Source organism: Thunnus albacares, chromosome 20 (assembly GCF_914725855.1).
Source record: "Thunnus albacares chromosome 20, fThuAlb1.1, whole genome shotgun sequence".
NCBI classification, from domain to species: Eukaryota; Metazoa; Chordata; class Actinopteri; order Scombriformes; family Scombridae; genus Thunnus; species Thunnus albacares.
The window spans coordinates 15,830,767-15,852,128 of NC_058125.1; the positions used below are offsets into that span (position 1 = coordinate 15,830,767).

The 21,362-nt window shown below is 39.5% G+C and overlaps 2 protein-coding genes across 3 annotated transcripts; one reads left to right on the forward strand and one right to left on the reverse strand.

Annotated features, from left to right (window-relative positions):
* Positions 1–161: 161 nt before the first annotated feature.
* LOC122971192 (myosin light chain kinase, smooth muscle-like) lies at positions 162–10,774 on the reverse strand. 2 transcript variants are annotated; one of them, XM_044337732.1, is made up of 18 exons: positions 10,743–10,774; positions 10,114–10,268; positions 7,680–7,826; positions 7,372–7,524; positions 7,095–7,232; positions 6,639–6,692; positions 6,418–6,548; positions 6,146–6,302; positions 5,508–5,819; positions 5,280–5,382; positions 4,923–5,126; positions 3,883–4,100; positions 2,797–2,920; positions 2,032–2,184; positions 1,707–1,836; positions 1,451–1,532; positions 1,119–1,259; positions 162–506 (listed from the first exon to the last, which is right to left on the reverse strand). In XM_044337732.1, the coding sequence occupies exons 1-18, from the start codon at positions 10,757–10,759 to the stop codon at positions 301–303; spliced, it is 2,625 nt and encodes an 874-aa protein (XP_044193667.1). In that variant the 5' UTR covers positions 10,760–10,774; the 3' UTR covers positions 162–300. The 2 variants fall into 2 exon arrangements, with proteins under 2 accessions (XP_044193667.1, XP_044193668.1); XM_044337733.1 differs by lacking the exon at positions 10,743–10,774 and adding an exon at positions 10,324–10,397 and having other exon boundaries at positions 10,114–10,219.
* Positions 10,775–13,384: 2,610 nt separating this feature from the next.
* LOC122971732 (CD63 antigen-like) lies at positions 13,385–21,301 on the forward strand. Its single transcript, XM_044338473.1, has 7 exons — positions 13,385–13,639; positions 18,356–18,544; positions 18,862–18,936; positions 19,046–19,150; positions 20,060–20,197; positions 20,299–20,382; positions 20,871–21,301. The coding sequence occupies exons 1-7, from the start codon at positions 13,385–13,387 to the stop codon at positions 20,940–20,942; spliced, it is 918 nt and encodes a 305-aa protein (XP_044194408.1). The 3' UTR covers positions 20,943–21,301.
* Positions 21,302–21,362: the final 61 nt, after the last annotated feature.

A 21,362-nucleotide genomic window follows, 5' to 3' on the forward strand; every position in this document is an offset into this window, starting at 1 on the left:
TGCAGTGGTGCACCATGAGTAGCAATATACACCCTAACAAAACCTTGTGCATTAGTTGAATGTGTTAACCACACATTAAAAGATAGTAAATGTACCAATAGGTGATTTGTCTTTGCCCGTTAATATATGTAACACCACAACACACCATTTTTGCCTTGAAATTATGTGTAAGAAGCCTTTTGTGTGGCAGTGAATAACTGTCCGTCATCCAGGTTTCAAACCATTTCAATCAGTCTACATCTGAAAAGTTCCTGTCCAAATGAAGGAAATCCCAAGTTGTTGAGGTGGTTTTATCCTTGGTCATATCTCCACTTTCAGTTTGGCAGAGCACATCGCTTCCCCCAGCTTGTTGCTGGCCTTGCACACATAAACCCCAGAATCACGAGGCTCTAAATCAACCAGAACCAGAGAGCAGAGTCCATCATCCTGGAACTTCGTGGTCACTCTGGACGACTCAGACACCAGCTTCTGATTCTGAAGCCACTTTACCTCTGGCTGTGGGAAGCCTAGAGAGTTGAGACAAGACATTGCTTCAGAATTTAAAGTCACATTATGAATATTAAACAATTAAATGTACCAATTTCTTTTGTCTGAATAGTTTGTAAGATCAATTTTCAACATTCACTAAGCCCATTATGTTCTTTTATTATAAAAGAAAGTTGGCTGGAAATGTTTCAGTTTTATTTGATACAGTTTTGTTTCTGTATCAATAAGTTAATAAAATGGTGTTGCTCTAAGATGTTTTAGAGAAAACCAATCCGAATTACATTGGAGAAATTACACCTTTCTTGCCTCACTGACTCCAAGCCACAAAATGTACTCGGATAGACTTTTTAGATGCAAGTTGGAACTTTGTGAGGTCAAAAAGTTCCAACTTGGATCAAAACATTGTGTATTGAAATACATTTTGTGGCTTCAAGAGTTACTTTTTCCATTGATGCTGCTTTTTAAATAGGCTTCATCACAAGTTTCCTCTGAAGTTCAAAATTTTGATCTGACATTGAGAGTTGATCTCATTAAATGTACACTAAATTAATACATAAAAGTCAGTCATTTAGGAGTCGCTCTACTACAATAATCTATTTAATGAAGTGCATCACACAGCTCTGTCACTCTACCATTGACAAGGCATGTTAGATGAGCTGTTGCTCCTTTGGGAAGTGTGGTGTCCTTCAGGGGCTTCTGGAAGCGAGGTTCACTCTGAAGCTGCTTATCCAGTGACTGGATGGCCTTCTCTGCCTCTTGGCTCCAGCCTGGCTCTGGATGAGAGGGAGGATGATGATGGTGAATAAAAGGAAAACAAGGCTTTACTGATCACAAAAGGGTAAACTTGAAGTGACAATCTGAAACTGTGAGTCATCTGCCATATGCATGTAGCTCTAGGACATAGGAAGGCATTGCATATATGTGTGTGTGTGTGTGTGTGTGTGTGTGTCTTTATCTGTCTTACCCTCTGAGGAGCTGCCAGGAGAGTCTGGCCTGCTGGAGAGGTTAGCCATCCGCTGTAGGGCCAAGACAGCCTTGCCAGCTTTCTGCAAGTTTAAAAGGACAAATAGCACTGGATGACAAATTACACACATAACCAAGCTTCAGGTCTACAAAGGACAATGGATTTAAAAGATCATCATAAGGAAGCACTGGTTATAAATTATACATGCATTAAATGCTTGGCTGACAGCATTGTAGTCATTTTTCTGTGCAGTTACCTTCCACTTCCGCTTGGCCAGAAAACGTCTCATCTTCTCCTTATTGAGGGACTTGGTGGGCCTGCGGTTCAGAGGGGTAAAAGAGACCATCCAGGGGTGGGCGAGGGCCCCGTCACATGACAATCTGCATCTAGAGCGCAAGCAACAAAGGCTATCATACGCTGCCAGCAGTCTCTTGAGATATTCAAAGATTGCTAAATGATTTGATACCACGCTAATTTTCTGCAAATTGTAGGAAATGCCGCAAGTAATGTGTTGCTCAGAATGTGACATTATCAACTTTTATCATCCATTGCCAAAAAAAAAAAAAAAAAAAAAACCCAACCTCCGGTCTTTCTTCAATAGAGAGCTGATAAAGTCCTTTGCTTGATCAGAGATGTCCTCAAAACTCTCTGGGTCAAACTCGAAACGGGCGGCAGTCACAAGAGACAAAGTCTCAGCATCACTATTTCCCTGGAAGGGGGATTCTCCACTGAGCCTGGGACACAAAACAATCATAAACATGGGCAAAGTTTCTGGACAGACTGCATATATTTTGTGTCTGTACCTACTAACAAGAGAAACACTGTTCTTTTTAACATTGATTTGGTGTTAAATAAATTATTCTAAAAAGGTAATTATTTCCATGACTTTTGGTTCAGACTATTCACAATATAAGAATTTCCATACTTAAGTTATTAGGGACGGGACTATAGTAATACCATAACAGCACCAGCAGATGGTGCCAAATCTGCATTTGTAGAGTCATTTGGGTAGAATTAGATAGATATATTTTTTTAAATTTACTTATTTAAACATGTATCATTCACATAATCCAAATCTGTAGTGTATTCTTGTTACTTTCTGCTATTTTCAAATGACTTTGCCACGTCTGACATATAAAAGATAAATTAAGAACAAATTGAGGACATTTATGTCAGGTTTGCATGCAAGTTTTTTCCTTGTCCCATATTTTATTAAGAAACTGAAATGCTCTCTAGGATGAGGCTATTGTATTCACTTTCACAAGCTATTCCCAGATGCATTTGTTTCTATTACAGTATGTCACTATGGCTGTTTTTTAAACCACTACAGCTCCTGTTTGACTTACAAGATGAAACAGATGACTCCAATGCTCCACATGTCCGTCTCTAGGCCCACAGGCTCATAGCTGATCACCTCGGGAGCCACAAACTCCGGTGTACCGTGCATCACCATCAGAGGTTTACCCTCCTCTGAAGAACGAGACAACACACCCAGATATTCAACATGTCACTGTAAATGTTTGTATTAGCCTACTCACGGAGGGCTCTAGTCATCTCTAAATAGACCACCCAGTCTGGAGCTGCAGCATCTGGTGTCTCACCAAATTTTCTGCATGAATTGACTTCACATGCTTTGCTGCATTTATTGAGTCGAGGTAGTAGTGAGGCAGTTGTTTAAGGAGTTGTGATTATGTAAAGGACATTGTTGACATCTAGTAATCTAGAGTGGACACTCCTTGATGTTATCTTTGGTTATTTTTGGCATGTTTTAAAATAGTAATTCTCTGAAGACCTTCCATGTCCTGCTAATGTGCTTACAATGTACTGTAAGTGATGGGGGACAGAATCCACAGTCCTTGTTTTGGTCAGTGTTTCCTGTTCAGCTGCAGTGTAAAAAAAAAGGGAATTTGGCACTAAAAGAAGTAACTTTAAAATATACTTGAGGGTTGATTTCACTAATTTGGGTAGCTGAAGCGTCATTTAAGCTTCAAATAAACTTTTAAAAATATTTTTGTTCAGAAGGAGGGCTTTGACTTTTGTCCCCCATCACTTACATTGAAATTGCATTATGAAGGGATCTGCTAGTGGCCAGTATGAACAGCGGGGATGATTACAGCCAAAAAAACATGTGTCAATGTTTATTTGGACACCTGACAATTGTTTTAGACAGAGAGACTTGAAAAATTGTGAACCTATACTTTAATTTTTACTCTTTTTGTTACTTTTACTGTAGTACAGACATTAGAAAAAGCTGGATATTTTAGTCGTTTTCTTTAGTGAGCAACTGCAAAAGTTGTAGGCGACAACTAGGGTAAACAGGAAGTTATTATATTCAAGAGAACTGACCTTTTTAGGAATTTTGCTCAACATTCCTCCTTATAGGGACATTAAATTACAGGTTGGGTCAGTCAAACACAATCCCGCAAACTCACCTAGTTTATTGGCCAAGCCAAAGTCAATGATCTTGATCCGCGTACCGGTAGTGTCCACACAGACGATGTTCTCTGGCTTGAGGTCCAGGTGGACGATGTTCAGCTTGTGAACGAACTGCATGCCCTCCAGGATCTGCTGCATGTATCGGGAACTGGTCGGCTCTGTGTGCTCAAAGTTGTCATCCAAGATGCGTTCAAAGAGCTCTCCACCGGCAATACTGGACAGACAGATACACCATTCATTCATCCATGCTTTACAAAAATAATTCTGCTGTAGCTCTGGTACTTCCTTTGTTGAGCAGTATTTATCCCAATTCTAACCATGGAGTTAAAATGTTTGACAATACAAATGTAGTCATGTACTCTTATTGCTATGTCTTTGACTAACCGACATCTAAAATCTGTTTTTGACACTTCTTCCTATATGAGTTGCTGGGATTTTATAGTTTGAATGGTTTCAAAGCACATAATTTGTTTTCTTTGTGAAATAATAACAATGCATCTCCCGCAAAAAGCTTCACTGTAAAAAAGAAAAAAAAAGCATATAATCACCACAGCAACCACTGGTGTTACCTGGCAACATCGGTAATAATGGGACTGATGTGAAATCAGGGCTTTCCTACACTACCTGCTTCGCAATTAGTGGAAGATATTTTGATTTAGAGCTGAAACAATCAATCAGTTAATCGATTAGTTGATTGTCAGAAAATTAATCAAATAATCATTTCAGTCATTTTTCCAGCACAAATGCCAAACTTTCACTATCAAATGTGACTATTTGATGTTTTTGTTTGTCATATATGAAAAACTGATTGTTTGGGGGTTTTGGACTGTCGTCAAATAAAATGACACTTTTGAATATGTTGTGATCACATTTTTCAGTTGATAGACTAAAAGATTAATCAATAAAATAATCTGCAGATTATTTTTTGTTTGGATTACTATTTTGGTTGTATATGTGTGTCCTGAATAGCTGCAGAAACTCTCTGTCACCAGTAATCCTCAGATCAAAGTCACTTTTCCACTTCACAATTACTTACTACTCCATGACCATGACCATCTCTGAGCGTGTGTCATAGGCAGCCAGACACTGGACCACTTTTGGGTGGTGGAGACAGTTCATCAGTTCCATCTCCCTGCGGGCCTCCGACTTCTCCTTGGAGGTCCGGGCTCGGTAGAACTTCCCTGCGCACTCCTTACCCGTCTCTTTGTGGGACAGCCGGAACACCTGGCCAAACTTCCCCCTGGAAATTTAAAACACAAATCAGTGAGAGGCATAATGTTTGTGTCCCATCCCTTTAAAAATATGATTTGGCCTCTTCTGTGATCCATGTAGGAAGGAAAATAATATTTTTAGATTTGAAATATGGTTTTAAATATGCAGAATCCATGCTTACACTCCCAGCTTCTCATGTACATTGTAGTGGTCCTTGATCTTATGTTTGGTGTCAATGGTCACTGTGACGTATGACTCGGGCTTTTCCTTTTTTTCTTCTTCTTCTAATCCAAAAAAAATACACAGATGTGACAAATAAGCACATCCCTCCTTACAGGTAACAGAAAGGTAAAATCTAAAAAATGAATTCCTGTTTTCAAACATTCTATAAATCCAACATTTCACTAACTTTTAGTCTCCATCTTGACACAGTCGGACTCCTGGCTTGGTTCACTAACTCCTGCAGTGTTGTAGGCTCGGACACGGAAGCGGTACTGCCCCTGAGGCTTCAGGCCTGAGCAGACCTGGTAAGATGTGTTCTTACAGCGGCGTACTACTTCAGTCCAGCTCCTGGACTTTTCAGGGCCTTCTTGCCTGACCTCCACGATGTAACCCAACACAGCTGTGCCTCCGTCGTAGCTGGGACCTGTCCAGGACAGGACCAGGGACTGAGTGGACAGCTGGGACACAACAGGGCTGGATGCTGGTGGGTCAGGCCGGTCTGAGGAGAAATTCAAGAATCAGAACTTTTATTCATATATACCAAGACCCAAGACAGCAGGTATCATCATTTGAAGTTATTTTGGAATGTTTTTCTGGGGTAGCCAATATCCAAACATATAGGCATAAGCTTTAATCTATTTAAATCATGATCCTACCCTGCCACATTTCTCTTCTCTGCTTTTCTGTCTGGTTTTTGTTTGTCAAATCAACATCGATAGGCTATTAGCTTGTCCAGTATCTGACAACAAATACTAGTGTTGTATCATCTCATTAGAAAACACTAAATATCTGGACACAGAATAGTAGACAAAAGTCGAATCTCACCTATGACACTGAGGGAGACTGTATGTTGGGCAGAACCTTCTCGGTTTTTCACTATGACAGTGTAGGAGCCTTTATCATCTGGACAGGCCTGAGAGATCTCCACACTGCTCTTTGTGTCACTGCTCCTGACAGATATCCTCGGCCCTCCTACTACCACCTGGGTGTGGAAGAAATGTGGAAATATGCACAAAGACATAAGCCTTCACTGGAAAACAATTTCAAAGAAATGGATCAAATAATATTAACAATCGATGGGACTCTGACTCGACTACCTTGTCTCTGTTGTAAATCCAGCAGCAAGCCACAGGCACAGAGCTGCACCTGAACTCACAGTGTAGCCGGGCCTGCTTTCCCACTCGAACCTCCACCTGGTCTGGTGGGTGTAGAAACTCCACAGGAGGTCCTGGAAAAAATGTGCTTGAATTTTAAAATCAATAAAACATGATGAAAACATACAAACTTTTACTTCATTAAGTAAGTGTCCTCTACTTACCTTTTCTACTGGAGACTTTTGTTTGGAGGTCAAGATCTCTGATACCTGCGGAGACTGCAGAGAAGTAGGTGGATTTACAGGCATGCTCTACAATAGGCAGATAAATAGGTAACCAACCAATCACATGTGAGCAGTCATGTTTGGTTGTAGTGGCAAACAATGCACCCAAAAGACAGCCAATGAATTGCACTTCAGAATGGAGCAAGGTAGTTAATAGATACCATTTTTAGTTAAAGTTTTGTGAGTAGACTGCAACAGATCAAACTAAAAAATGATCACTATGCATGTTTGTTTTCTGCTTATTATGAGTGTATTTACTATTGATTTATACAATTTCCATACAAGTTTTTTGAGGTATTAATTGTAAGAAGAAAAGAAGAAAGAAGGGAGAGTTTATGGGTATGTAACAATACAAATATTTTTATAGGAAGCTCAACAAAAGTTGGGTTAATCTACCTTTATCTTTTCCTGTTTTGTGTTGACTTTCCTCTTTAGAAGCTGAGGACAATTCAGTGTTCTTTTTGGGTGACGCCGCCTTCAGTGTGACCTCACCAAGCACCTCATGGTTAGTTATTCTTGGGATTTCCTTTGTAGCTGTTTCAATGCAAACAACAGAGTGAAACAGGCTTACCATACACAGATCAGTTCAATACAGTTCATTAAAGGGCAAGTTATACTGTACTTGATCTTTCTTTATTGAAGTTTCTAACGTGACACATGACTCCTGCTTTACCTATGATGTGTAACTCAGCACTGCTTGACTGTTTGCCAGCAGTATTCTCAGCTGTGCAGGTATACGTCCCAGCATCTCCAGGTGAACACTGAGTCAGAGATAGACTGGCAACACCATTTTTGAAGGAAGTCTTACTTGAATGCACCCTCTCACCTAAAGATAAGAATAGACAAACACAAAATTCTGATTCAAATCCTGTTAAATGTAGAATCTTTGTGGCTTGAACCCTCACATAAGATCTTTGCTGAACATATTCTAGCATAATTTCCTCTCTCATAATAATGAGTGTATTGTAATTGATCACTTACCATTGTGTAGCCAGGAAGCCCTCAGAGGCCGACATCCTGTGATAACACCTTGAAGAGTAGCATCACCTCCTTCGCGGACTGTACAGTCCCTGAGTGTTTCTTTGAAACGAGGCGCTTCCAGGACCTGCATAGGTGTCTGCCTGGCATCTTAACAGAGAAGAGAGGTTAAGAACAATGAGCTTTCTCAGAAATGATCAAACACCATTGTTTCCTCCATTGCTGACCAATCAGGATGTGCCACTTTATCCACAGGAAGCATTTTTTAGTTAATACTCAAGGGCCTTTCACTACAGACATACAGACATGTATGTATGAATTTTACATACACCATGTGATAGTTGAAAATAATCAAATAACGTATGTAAGTCATTTGTTTCGGCTCCAGGCAGAGCAACATTAAGTTTCAAGTTTGTTATCTGTATTTTAACACAGGTGTAAGTGCAAGTATGAGGAATTTGACGTCATGTTTACATGCATTTACCCACCATGTGTGTTGCATATGTGTATTTTGGTGTAGGAATGTCTGGCAGGGTGGGCAATGGGTGGTCACCAGTGGATGGTGGAATGCCATCAGTGTGTGTGTGTGTGTGTGTGTCAAGTATGTTGTGGAGACATATATCTGTTTACACAGTCACACTGTGGGGGCTTGCCTCGCTGAGCTGGTGATGAAGGCGTTTGAGCACATCATCCTCTCTTGTTTAAAATCCTACACTACTCCTCTGATGGATACTTACCAGTTTGCTTGCTGAGCCAACAGGTCTGTCGAGGATGCTGTTAACCTAGCCCTACACAATTCACCCAACACCTATGCCTGCATCCTATTTAGCGACTTCAGCTCGGCCTCCAATACAATAAACCCGGACAATGTCTTTAATAAGCTACTGGACATTAATGTTGATCCCTGCATGTGCCACTGATTCTGGAGCTTCCTGTGGAGAAGGAAACAGAGGGATAAGATGAATAGCCTTTCATCTTGACCTCTGACCCTCAGCATAGGCGCCCCCCAGGGTTGTGTCCTTTCACCCTCGCTCTTCTCCCTCTACACAAACTACTTCACATCCCACCACAGCTCAGTCTCCATTCTTAAATATGCAGACAACAAAACCATAATTGGACTCATGACCGACATGATGGATAACCGACCCATTTGTATCACTCTGGGGAATCCATAACCATCACTGACTCGGTCAAATTTCTGGGCACGCACATCAGCAACATACTCAAACGAAACATCAATACTGACTACATTACCAAAAAAGTCCAGCAAAGTCTGTTTTTCCTAAAACAGCTCAAAAATTTCAAAGTAAAACAAACCTCCTTCTTCAGTTTTACACAGCCATCACAGATAGCATACTCGCCTCATCCAACACAGTCTGGTACACCAGCACTGACAGTCATACACGCAAAAAAACTGCAGCGCATAGTCAATTAATCATCCAAGATTACTGGCATCTCCCTCCCATCAGTTGAATCACAAACACACAATCAAAAGAGCAAAAAAATCATCTCTAACCCCTTTCTCACCACCTCTTTTAACTGATGCCCTGTAGGAAGCTACAGGTCCTACCCACCAGATCATCCTTTTTTAAAAACAGTTTTTCCCCACTGCTGTGAGGGCTCTGAACTCTTCTCATGAACCCTGACAGATGTACCTGCACTTAAAACCTCTGTGTCAATCTTGTAAATATTGTCTGTGACTTCTATCTTGTGGTAGTCTGTGAATATGGTCAGTTGTGCTAGTCATGTGTCTAATATGATGCTGATATCTGTCTATGTTTGATGTTATTGACACTGCTGAATTGAGCTTACCCGCCATGTTGTACTGAAAGCGAATTCCACTGACCTCGGTCATGTGGTCATTAATAAATGATTGATTGATTGATTCTGAGGACAAAAAGCAAATCCTCATAATGAAAACACTAAATTTTCAGGTGACAGTTAAGGTTAGGTGTGTGTGTGTGTGTGTGTGTGTGTGTGTGTGTGTGTGTGTGTGTGTGTGTGTGTGTGTGTGTGTGTGTGTGTGTGTGTAAAACCATCAGAATGCTCGCAGACAACTTTGACCACTACACTATCACAGTTACCAGAAAAACAGCACATTTCATAATAACCTTGTCCATAAATAAGGCTGCACCCTTAGTAACATTTTGACAAGTAAACAAGCCGCAGGGGACCTAACCTCTTCAAACATGTAAACTAACAGATACTGATATTCCTGGTTTCCCTGATACGCAGTTGCAATGCCCTCGTGCAAGTTAAAAACGCTCAAATTAAGGCTGCAGTTTGCTGAGGCTTGGGATGGGGTGTAACTGTGGTAAATGTTGTGAATATATTCCAGTTATACTGCAATACAAAACAGTCCATTTAATTAACAAAAAAAAATACTCTCACATTAAAAACTTTAAGTGAACTTTTCATATGTTCTTCCAACCTTTACCTTTTGCAGATGAGTCTCCTAGTTTGCTGTTTCTCATCACTGTCCTGTCAGTGGTATCCAGTCCGTTCCCCACACAGAAAGGTCTGGCTTGAGGCTTGAGGGCCAGCTGGAAAGTGGACACATAGGTCTTTGGCTTCCTACCATCCTTGTCCATCCTTGTGTTGAAATGATAGTCAGACAACAACAGCTGAGTTTGAAAGAGTCACTCACCAGTCAGGCCTTCTCTTCGTCTTTTGGTTATGGTCTGTTTTAGTCAGTGTTTCAAAATAGTGTGAAGCTCCTGTGTTGCATACTTGCCCTATCCCTATTCACACATCCTCTGAGATGCTAACAGGAGGAGCTTCTGAAATCACTACCCACTCTCAGCCCCACAGTACACAGGAAACAGCAGGTTTTATCGTAAGGCCAATTAAGAACACACATGTCCAGCCCCCACTGTCCCTCTGCACTGTGATCAGAGGGACATACGCAGAAACACATGTGATAGAAAACAAAGGAGATAGCAAAAGAGATTAGGAAATGTGAGGGAGAGACAAAACATTCAAGCTGACAAGAAACAGAGCGCAACAAGGTGGGCAGTGAAAAGAGAAACAGAAATAAAAGAAGTATAAAAAGTGTTATTTTTTTACCTGGTGGCACCCTTCATAAAGACTGCTTCTCTTCTCAGAGCATAATTAAAGATTCCCACCGTCAGCTTCCTCTTGGCATGTTATTCCCTATTAACATCTACCCCACTGTAAACACTCAGCAGACTGTAGGTTGAGACATATTACCAGAGTCGCCGCAGGAATCAAGAAGAGCCAGTAGGACAGCTTTCTGTGCTTATTTACTCTGGCAGTGTGCGACACACAACAAGGAGAAAAGTAATCTAAGTGACTCTTTAAAACTGTGAATTTCCAGGGGTTGAGTTTCTTTGAATGAAAGCAGAGAGGTGGGATCATGTGACCAGAAACAATAAGCTGCGCATATAAATGAGACGCCTTCAATTCTATTGATATGGGAATGCTATTGCTGCTGGCTGGGTGTGTCTCCAAGGTGTGCTCCCCCTTACCTTTTGTTGAATGACTGTTACAGCTACATGCAGACCTGCTTTCTCTAGTTCATATTCAAAGCCCATGAAGCTAGTTGATAGGGCCTTCAGAGTCACTATTCAGAAAAGCAGTTTCACTAAAGGTCTGTAATAGCCTCATTCACCTAAACTGTATTTTGATTACAGTATGTGAATACAAGATTTTATCTTTTTTGTTGCTTATTTTTTGTTTTTTAAATAATTATTAGTAACATTTTTCACATTAAATTCATCATCATCAAATTAATACTTCCATAACTATTGCTATATTATATTGTATATATGTATAAGCTATAGTCAGTGTGCCATTCAGTGCAATAGGAACTACAATTATTTGTCTAGATACAATCCATAATGATATGCAACTTTACATGTATTGTATATTGATTACTATGTATGGCTTTGGTATGAACCACAAATGGCTGCTTATACAGTTTAACATGGAAATATTGAGTAACTTGTGTATTTGTGGCTGTTAAGTTACAAAGAAAAATACCAGATTCCTTGTGTGCAACACATTTACAGAACTACAGTACTAATAACAATGGTTGCATAATAATTTCCCGTCAAACAAATGAGTTAATATGTTGTGGGTTTAAACGGACGCGTTTCACTCAGTAGTGGTCAGAGCAAGAATGTGAGGAAGCAGTTACATGGACTGGAATGTGTAAGTACTACCATATGGTGGGAGGCACATTATTTACTTTAGACTACAAACATGTCCCCCAGCGGTAAAAGCATGCTGATTGATGGAGCAGGACCCAACAAAGTCTTAACTGTTTATTGATGGACAGACTCATTTTATGTACTTCTAAGCTCTCCGGAATGAAGAGGAGGCACAAATGTAGCTTCACACATGTACTTCTGCGCATATACAAACATTTACTGTGGTGCACTTTCTCCTAAGTTAAACAATGTACACAGATGTAGTACAGTCTTTTTAAGACTGCTTTGAGGCATATTTTGCTTTTTTTTTTTAAAAAATTTTGAAATGTAACAGGATAGCTGAAAAAAATACCACAACACATGAAATAACCCATGAAAAATGTGGACTTATCTCTGAGTACTGGTCCTATCAGCTTTGGCACATAATTTTGAAAGACCCATATAAGGTAAAAATACGTATACCACCACATTTAGCTCTCTGTGGTACTTTTTTACCCTACATGCTTTTTTTTTTCCACTATAGGATTATTGTGAGAGCCTCCATCTTAATATTCCATACAGTGAAAGCACCCCACTGCCCCACCTCTTTCCTAGACAATTATTGTTATCCGACGGAAATCATGCAAAGTTTTGGCCAAGTCTAGGAATTCAAAACAGGAAAAGCAAAAAGTGGGAAGGACAATGTCCTCTTTCTGTGACAAAGTCTTCCAACTATGGTAATCATTTTACTTCCTGTTCCCATGAAGTCCTTCAAAGACATGCAGTCTGTCTGTTAATCATTTTGCATCCTGTTCCCACAAAGTCCTTCAAACACACGCAGACTCCATCACTCCATCAGTAATGGCGCCCCATATTATACTGGAAATGGCTTCTGACTGGTTTATTATGGTTTGAGAGCATTTGTAAAGTTAAAAAAAAGTCAAATGGGGCCCTCCTGTGGTTGTACACCTCACACTGCAGAAGTGATAAAAAAAAAAAAATCTGTCAGCCAGCATTTTTGGCCGTGAAGAAGGTCCACCAGTTAAATACCACCAAAGTCCTAAATTAGACTTTGTGAGTCCCAAAATAGATTGCATTGTTAAGACTGTGAGAACTGATGACTCAGCCTCCAAAATATTATGCCTTTATCTGTTCATCCTGAATTTCTGTGCAGGCAAATAAGAACAATAGATAAGGCTTCATGCACAGAGAGTTACACACGTAAATGACTCGTCCCATAACAGATAAACTAGTCTTCTTCCAGATACAACCCTCTGTTTGTCCTTCTAACAATTACAGCTTTTTGGGTAAGACCTCAGCTCACAACTAAGTGTGTTTCCCTCATATACATTCAGAAGAAAACTAAAAGGCCTGCTGTGATTCAGTGGTTAATGAGGACAGAACAAAGAACAGAATTTCTGATGTTATGTCTGAAATTAGAAAGCAGCATGGTCCTTCACAGCCTGATGCACCCTGGCTTGAGCTCTGAGAAAGCAGAGAAGGGGAGAAGACAACCACTGAGGCGATGGACTCAGAGAGAGAGACATAAATGGAAAGATGCGAAGAACAGAGGACAGACACTCTGGCAGTGTGTCACAAGCATCCTCACAGCCACTCACGCCAAGGTTACTGCGATGGAGATATTGTAACGCAGCCAGAGGCCTTCGTTCCTTTAACAGCCTGTGGAATCGGATCAGGTTTCCTGCAGCTGCTCCAGCTCCATATGTTGGTGGAGAAGCTCTGGGGAAGAGCTGCGTGCTCGAAAGGATGGAAGAAGCCCTGAAGCAAGTTCCAGCAGTCACACTGTTCCAAGTACCCAAATACTTTGAGCTTTGATGGAGAAGTAGAACATAAACAATCTATATTTCTAAATTTTTTAAAGGGGACCTATTATGCTTTTCCTTATTTCCAGTCATATATATAATGTTATGTCAGATGTTCATGTTAAAAGTGGCTAACATGTCAATTAATGAGATAAATGTATGTAGAAACAATCCCTGTGTGCAAAAAGGTCAGGCTTCAGACTCCTCTGAACTCTTGGTTTCCATCGTTTTTTTTCTACCTTCAGTGTGAGCCGACATCGGCTTGTGACAGATTTCTTTATATGGTCATCTGCTCCACACACAACGCGCCAGTTCACTGCTGCATTCCACCAACATTATGGCAATTTTCACTTGTTTTGGGGGTAGTCATGTCAAGCCATAACTCAAGTCGAGCTGACACGCTGTGAGTGTTTTCCATTACACAGCACAGCAAAGAAAAATAATTTGTTCACCTTTTGGAGGTGTGCTGGTCATCTGCAGCTTTTCATCAAACATCATCATCTGTCACGTCCTACCAGGACTTTTTCTTTTTTTGGACTCTTTGTGTTTTTGTTCTTTTGACTTTCTTGGTTTTTGTTATCCTTCTGATGCCCTCAGACTTTTTCTGTTTTTAGTTGGACTTTTTGTTGACCTGTTTGTTTACTTTAGTTCCTGTTTTATTTTGTAATATTACCTCCATGTGTCTGGTCCCTTTACTTCCTGTGTTTGATTATTTCATGTGTCTCACCTGTGTCTCGTTTCCCTCACCTGTGTTTCATTTGCAATCACTCCCTGTGTATTTATAGTCCAGTGTTCAGTTCGGTCTTGGTCAAGTTGCTTCTGTTCTGCTTTTGTCCTGCTTCTGTCCTGCTTTTGTTCAATGTTCCTGTGTCTCCTGTGTTCTGGTTTGCTTCGATGACTTTTTGCTTTTTCATTAAAAAATATCTGCATCGGATTGTCCCTGCCTACCGTCTCTGCATTTGGGTCCACCTGCGCCACTCACCCACCCTGACAGCCTCACTGTGGCTGTTTCTGCTATTCCTCCCTGCATTATTTCTAATCTGGTGAACAAAGAGCTCCAAATATGTCCATATCTTCTTATTTTGACTGTTATGTAGTGCTGCTAACGTAGCTCTGCTAATTCAGTGAGGAACTTCACTCACTTCCTGTAAATTCTTCACAATAAAAGTCTCCCATTATTTAGTCATTTGAAAGGTTTTAATTTGAAGCAGTAGAGCAGGAAATGTTGGGTTTTCATCGGCGGTAACTTAACACAACTCTGATATGGCTGTCTCTCGCAGGCTTCCAGAAAGCTGGCCCATCAGAACAGAGCGGGAGCATCAGGAGGGGGGCCAGGGGGAGACAGGAGCTAAAACTGCCTGTTAGAGACAGAGGCTGAACTAAGGGGTTGCATAAAGGGCCAGTATAAGATAAATAAGGAGTTTTTTGAACTGTGAATCATGTAAAGCTACTCTAGTGGAGTCCTAGAAATGAGCATAATAGGTCCTCTTTAAGATTGATATAAGTGACATTGCTATTTTCCTGCTTGTTTATCAAATATTTTATGGAGGCAAGATGTATGATTAGCTGTTAGAGTTTGACAAGCTCACAAAATACAATAATTTGGATCGGAATTTACTCAGATAACTGGCATAGACTAAATTACATTTTTTTTAAATCATGTGATGATTAAACTATTTTTCTGGGTTATTAAACACATACAACAGTGGTTATCCCATTAAACTTTGTTTTTTGTTTTGAAAGGACTCTTTAGGAATCTTGAAAATGCTATATATATAAAATCAGAAACATTATAGTATTTTCAAAACAAGCTCATCCATTTGGCCAATTTTCACATCATATTCTCACAGTACTTGACTACCCACTATTTAGATTAGCATATTTTACGATACCATTTGCACTTCAGTGATGCTACTATTCAAATAGTCAATTTAAATATTATCTTGGTACCTTTCATTTTCATAAAGTCATGTGACACAGTCCCTCTGAATTATGTTTAGGTGTTCACCCTGAGTCTCCTCACACTGCGTGTGGAAAGTCTGCATCATCCTGTCTGTTCTCGTATATGAACTCTTCTAAAAAGAATTGGATTTCCTGCATCAAGTCCTCACCATGTGCAAGTGTTGCAGCATCAAATGCTGGTTCATTTTTTTCAATATGGTGTTCTTGGTAAGTAAGAACTGTGTGCATGCAGTTTATTATTATTGATAGTAGTAGAAATGGTGTTACTATTGTTGCTGTTATTATTATCAAGAATAAATCTATTATATTGTGTTCCTTTAAAAAGGACAAAACCAGCTAATTCCTCATGATTTTCAGATTTCTGACTAAACTGATTCAATAGTATTTGTTTTAGATTCATATGAGAGAAGTGAAAATTTTACAAGGAAACAATCATGATAAAATGGCCCATCTTAATACAGCAAATTATTGGGCAAAATCTGCATCACTCTCAGGGGAATGAATGGTTGTCTAATAACTGCTTTGAAGAAGTCTACTATAACTGCAATCCCTCATGTGTCTGATATTATTACTTTATGCATGGAAATGCAAAAAAGACGCAGGGGAGTGAAAGTAATCCGTAGCATCATTTGAAAGAGAATTCATTTGTCCTTCCAACCGTATCAAACACATTCATATTAGATGGTCTCAGGGGTCTCGGTAGATGGGCTGAGCATGAGGGAATGGTAACAAATATGGAAGATAATCAGCATGACTCATGTCGGGATGAACTAGCAGGGGGTCCAGCGCACAGGAGCCCAGCATGCTAGTGGGGCCTTCGATGTGCAATTGCGAAAGTCCTGATTAATAATTGGTGTGGGTTGAATGGCAATCCACCAACACAGAATACCTACCCAGTGTTCTGTTTTAATTGTCAATTTAGAGAAAATGTCCTCAACATCCCTTTTTGTCAAAAATGGAAAATGACAACTGTTTATCAAGCAAAATAAGACAACAATTGAAGCTTTCAAGTCAGTATAGCTCTCTATACCAGCTTTACACACAAAGAAATTTCATATACACTGCCTGGCCAAAAAGAAAGTCACCACCTGGATTTAACTAAGCAAATAGGTAAGAGCCTCCTATTGATAATTACTGCATGGGCGATTATCTTTCAGCTGGCAACAAGTTATTTAACCCCAACTGATGCAATGAATAGCTTCTCATTTCTTAAACAACCATGTCAAAAGACACATCCCGTGATCGTGGAAAAGATGTTAGTCTGTTTGAGAAGGGTCAAATCATTGGCATGCATCAAGAGAAAACATCTAAGGAGATTGCAGAAACTACTAACATTGGGTTAAGAACTGTCCAACGCATTATTAAAAACTGGAAGGATAGTGGGGAACCATCATCTTTGAGGAAGAAATGTGGTCAGAAAAAAATCCTTACTGATCATGATCACCGATCACTTAAATGTTTGGTGAAATCAAGTCGCAGAAAAACAACAGTAGAACTCTGGGCTATGTTTAATAGTGAGAGTAAGAGCATTTCCACACACACAATGCAAAGGGAACTCAAGAGATTGGGACTGAACAGCTGTGTAGCCCTAAGAAAACCACTAATCAGTGAGGCTAATCGGAAAAAAGGCTTCAATTTGCTAGGGAACATAAAGATTGGACTCTGGAGCAAGGGAAGGAGGTCAAGTGGTCTGATGAGTCCAGATTTATGCATCAGGGTAGGAAGAGAGGCAGATGAAGTGATGCACCCATCATGCCAAGTGCCTACTGTACAAGCCAGTGGGGACTGTGCTATGATCTGGGGTTGCTGCAGTTGGTCGGGTCTTGGTTCAGCAACATTATGTGCCCAAAGAATGAGGTCAGCTGACTACCTGAATATACTGAATGACCAGATTATTCCATCAATGGATTTTTTCTTCCCTGATGGCACGGGCATATTCCAAGATGACAATGCCAGGATTCATCAGGCTCAAATTGTGAAAGAGTAGTTCAGGGAGCATGACATGTCATTTTCACACATGGATTGGCCACCACAGAGTCCAGACCTTAACCCCATTGAGAATCTTTGGGATGTGCTGGAGAAGGCTTTGCGCAGTGGTCCGACTCTCCCATCATCGATACGAGATCTTGGTGAAAAATTAATGCAACACTGGATGGAAATAAATCTTGTGACATTGCAGAAGCTTATTGAATCAATGCCACAGCGAATGAGTGCCGTAATCACAGCTAAAGGCGGTCCAACGAAATATTAGAGTGTGTGACCTTTTTTTTTTAGGTGGCGACTTTTTTTTTGGCCAGGCAGTGTATTTTGAATAAAAAAAAATTAAAAATGTGATGGTAGATAGTGAGGCAACAAAATATTCATTATGTGGTGTTACAAGTTGGGTCCCTTGAGACTAAACACTCAGGGGCCAATAGAGGTCTTAATCTATTTATGGTCACTGTATGCCCAGTAGAACATCAGGCAAAATTCCCATCTCGGAGATCAAACATCTCAGAAATCTGTGCAAACAGCGAAAAAACTTATAATAATATTAATAGTATAATAACTATATAATATAATATTATATAGAGTAAGGTGAAAAATAAAGATAAGTAGCAAGATTAAAACAAGATAATATACAAATACAAAAATGTCAAATGCTAAAATTACAGCAGATAAGATAAGTATGGGTGGCAGCCATATTGGGCTCCACTGCAAGTTACCTAAGCAATGCATTCATATCTACTTCATGGTTTTTCAGGCATCTGGGGTTGCCCTCATCGTTATTGGAGCGCTGCAATACTCCACGTACTCAGAGATGGGCTCGTTTGCTGGGAGCAGTCTGTCTAAAATTGCTATAGTCCTCATTGCAGTGGGTGTCGTCATTGCCCTCATCTCCTTCATGGGCCATATTGGGGCATGCACTAATAACTTTTCTATGGTGGCTTGTGTAAGTATCATAATACTCCATAATGAGTTTGAGATTCTGTCCTTATATATTTTATCAAGCACGTCTTTGTGGGACAATGTACAGAGGATGTTTGATGTCAATATTTTGATTCTGGAGTTTTTCCAAAATGTGGAAACGGTAACATCCAGGAGAGATGTTTCAACAGATTACTAATCACAATTTTCCTCATTCTCATCTGGTGCGAGATATAATCAAATCTGACTTTAATATGACATGTAGGTAGATTGTTGTAAGTAGTACCAATAAGGTCATGACTCATGACTGAACTCTACTCACTCTGTTTCTCTATGAACAAGTTCGTCTGTATCTTGTTGGTGATCATCATTTTGGAGATACTCACAGGGGCCGCCTTTTACATATTTCGCAGCAGGGTGAGACGTGCTATTTCTGAGATTGAGATCAAAACATTTGTAATGCTTCTCAATGTATACAACAGGAGGTGGCTTGCTGATCATAAAAAATATTTTATTTTCTCTGTAGGTTGCCCTCGTACAGATGAATAGTGGCATCAACATCAAAGCACGAGGGGCAATCTATGAATACAAGACGGAGAACAGACATGCAATCAACAGAATTCAGGAAAAGGTGACATGCAGAACTTTATGTTTTGTATTTGCAGGAAACATTTCATAGACTGGAGAGAATGTGTTGTCCATGATGGTATACAGGTCTGGATTATACCACTGGAGGGCCCGAGGGTAAAAATAAACCCTCTCCCACTTTCTGTGCATTGTTTATGTATTAGTTAGTAATTCTATGACAAAGCAAAAAGAAAAAAAGTCCAAGAATTTGCACCATGAAAGCACAATATCACTGGCCTTAAGATAAAGAAGTAGTCAGGTAAAGCAGTAAAGAAGAAAAGAAAATAAACTCAGAATCTATCAAATGTTATTTTTATAGCATAGCTTTTGTACAAGTTTGTGCAATTCAAAGTGCTTTACAGGTGACTGACAAGCCGATTATAAGACAGAAGAAATGTAAACAGTAAAATAATTTGAGAATACTGCACACGAGAAAAAAAAGATGAAAACCAATAAAATAAGAATGGGATAAAACTGATAACAACAAAACACAACAACTTTTTTTTTATATTCAGAAGACCTTGAGGAATAGAGGCCAAGATGATAGTTAAACTACGACATGGCATATACTGTAAAAAAGAACATAGTCTTCAGGTCATCAAAGTTAATTGTTGAAATTAAATTGTGAAGGAATATGTCTTTCAGGTTTTTGTTTTTTAAATTTTGATAAATTGATAATTTGGATCTGTAAATAACATCTAAAAGAGTCAAAGCAGTAAAATTTGACATGCAGATGGATGATTCTCAGTCAAAAGATGACTTAAAATATTACAAAGGGAACTTTGGGTCCCTCCAAAGCACAGCTGAAGAATCTCTCATTATTGCAGTGTACCATGAGTAGACGGATCCACTTAAAGTAGATGCAACGTTATTGCTTGTGTGCCATCTTCATGTTTTGGAAACCTTTTTACAGTTCAAATGCTGTGGTGCAGACACCGCCACTGACTGGTCCAGAAGTGTAGGTTGGAAAAACCATGATGCCATGCCAGATTCCTGCTGCACAGTGAAGAGTGAGGGGTGTGGAAAAGACAAGTCAAAAGTACACAAAGAGGTCTGCTGGGAGATATCATCTCAAATTCACAGCCATTTTATTCTCCTCTCCTTTCTGTAAACACATGCTACAATATTTTATGATTTTGTGTTCCATCTTAGGGTTGTATCCGGGCTATCAAGCTCTTTCTGTTGAATAATCTAGTGATGGTCGGTGCTATCTGCATTGCTCTTGGAGTCACAGAGGTAAATCACTGTCACTTGGTTTCCTACATCTTTCAGCATCATGGATTTTTTTTCTTGCACGTGAGAATGTCAGTTAGAATGTAAATCCAAGACATTTGTTATATGTCATCCCCCTCCCTCCTGTATCTTTAATGAACCAACAGCAACAGAAATGCCAAAACATTGTCTTTAAAGTAGAAAAAGATCACATTTGTTCCCTTGCATGATTTAGTCATTTATTTAAATTTATTTAAAAGATATGTATATGCTGTTTCCAACATTTTTCATGACCATGTTTTAATGTATGTTCTTTATAAGGAATGGTAAAGCACTGGTAGACATTTGAAATGTAGAGGATGGCATGAATGATAATAAAGCCTATCTCGTCTGCTTTGCCCCAGGTAGTGAAAGCCAGAATTAATTAGAATTTACTGAGAGAGAAATGAACCTTTTTAGCTGTTTTTGAGTTTATTTGCTGCCAGTAACATATAACCTTTTACCTGTTACAGGTTTTTGGATTATTAGTTGGGGTGTGCTTGTGTCTGCGCATAAAACGAAAAAGCTATGAAAACCTCAGTTGATGCGCCTCCGTGTCCAAGCACAGATGTCTTCACACATCTCTAAAAGGGTTTTTATGTTTTGTTTTTGCTTAAATTGATCTAATTGGTTTGCTTTTCCAATGCTTCATTATATCCAAACTGCCTTTTCTTCTCATATGTGACATAAAGATTCAAATGTAGTTGATAAGAAAATTATACTGTATGTGTGCACTATGTATGTCAATGTGTGAGAAAACATCTAAAAAGCACCTTATTGCTACTTGTATCCTGGCCAGTTGTGACTGTATTTTCACAACAAATATGATGATCTATGACATTGATAATATTTGTTATGATAGTTACACATTTGAATGTCATGCTTACTATGCTAATATGTTCAATAAATGAGTGACACAGTCTGATTATGTGATTGTGTTCTCTGTGGTCATTCCACAGTCAGGC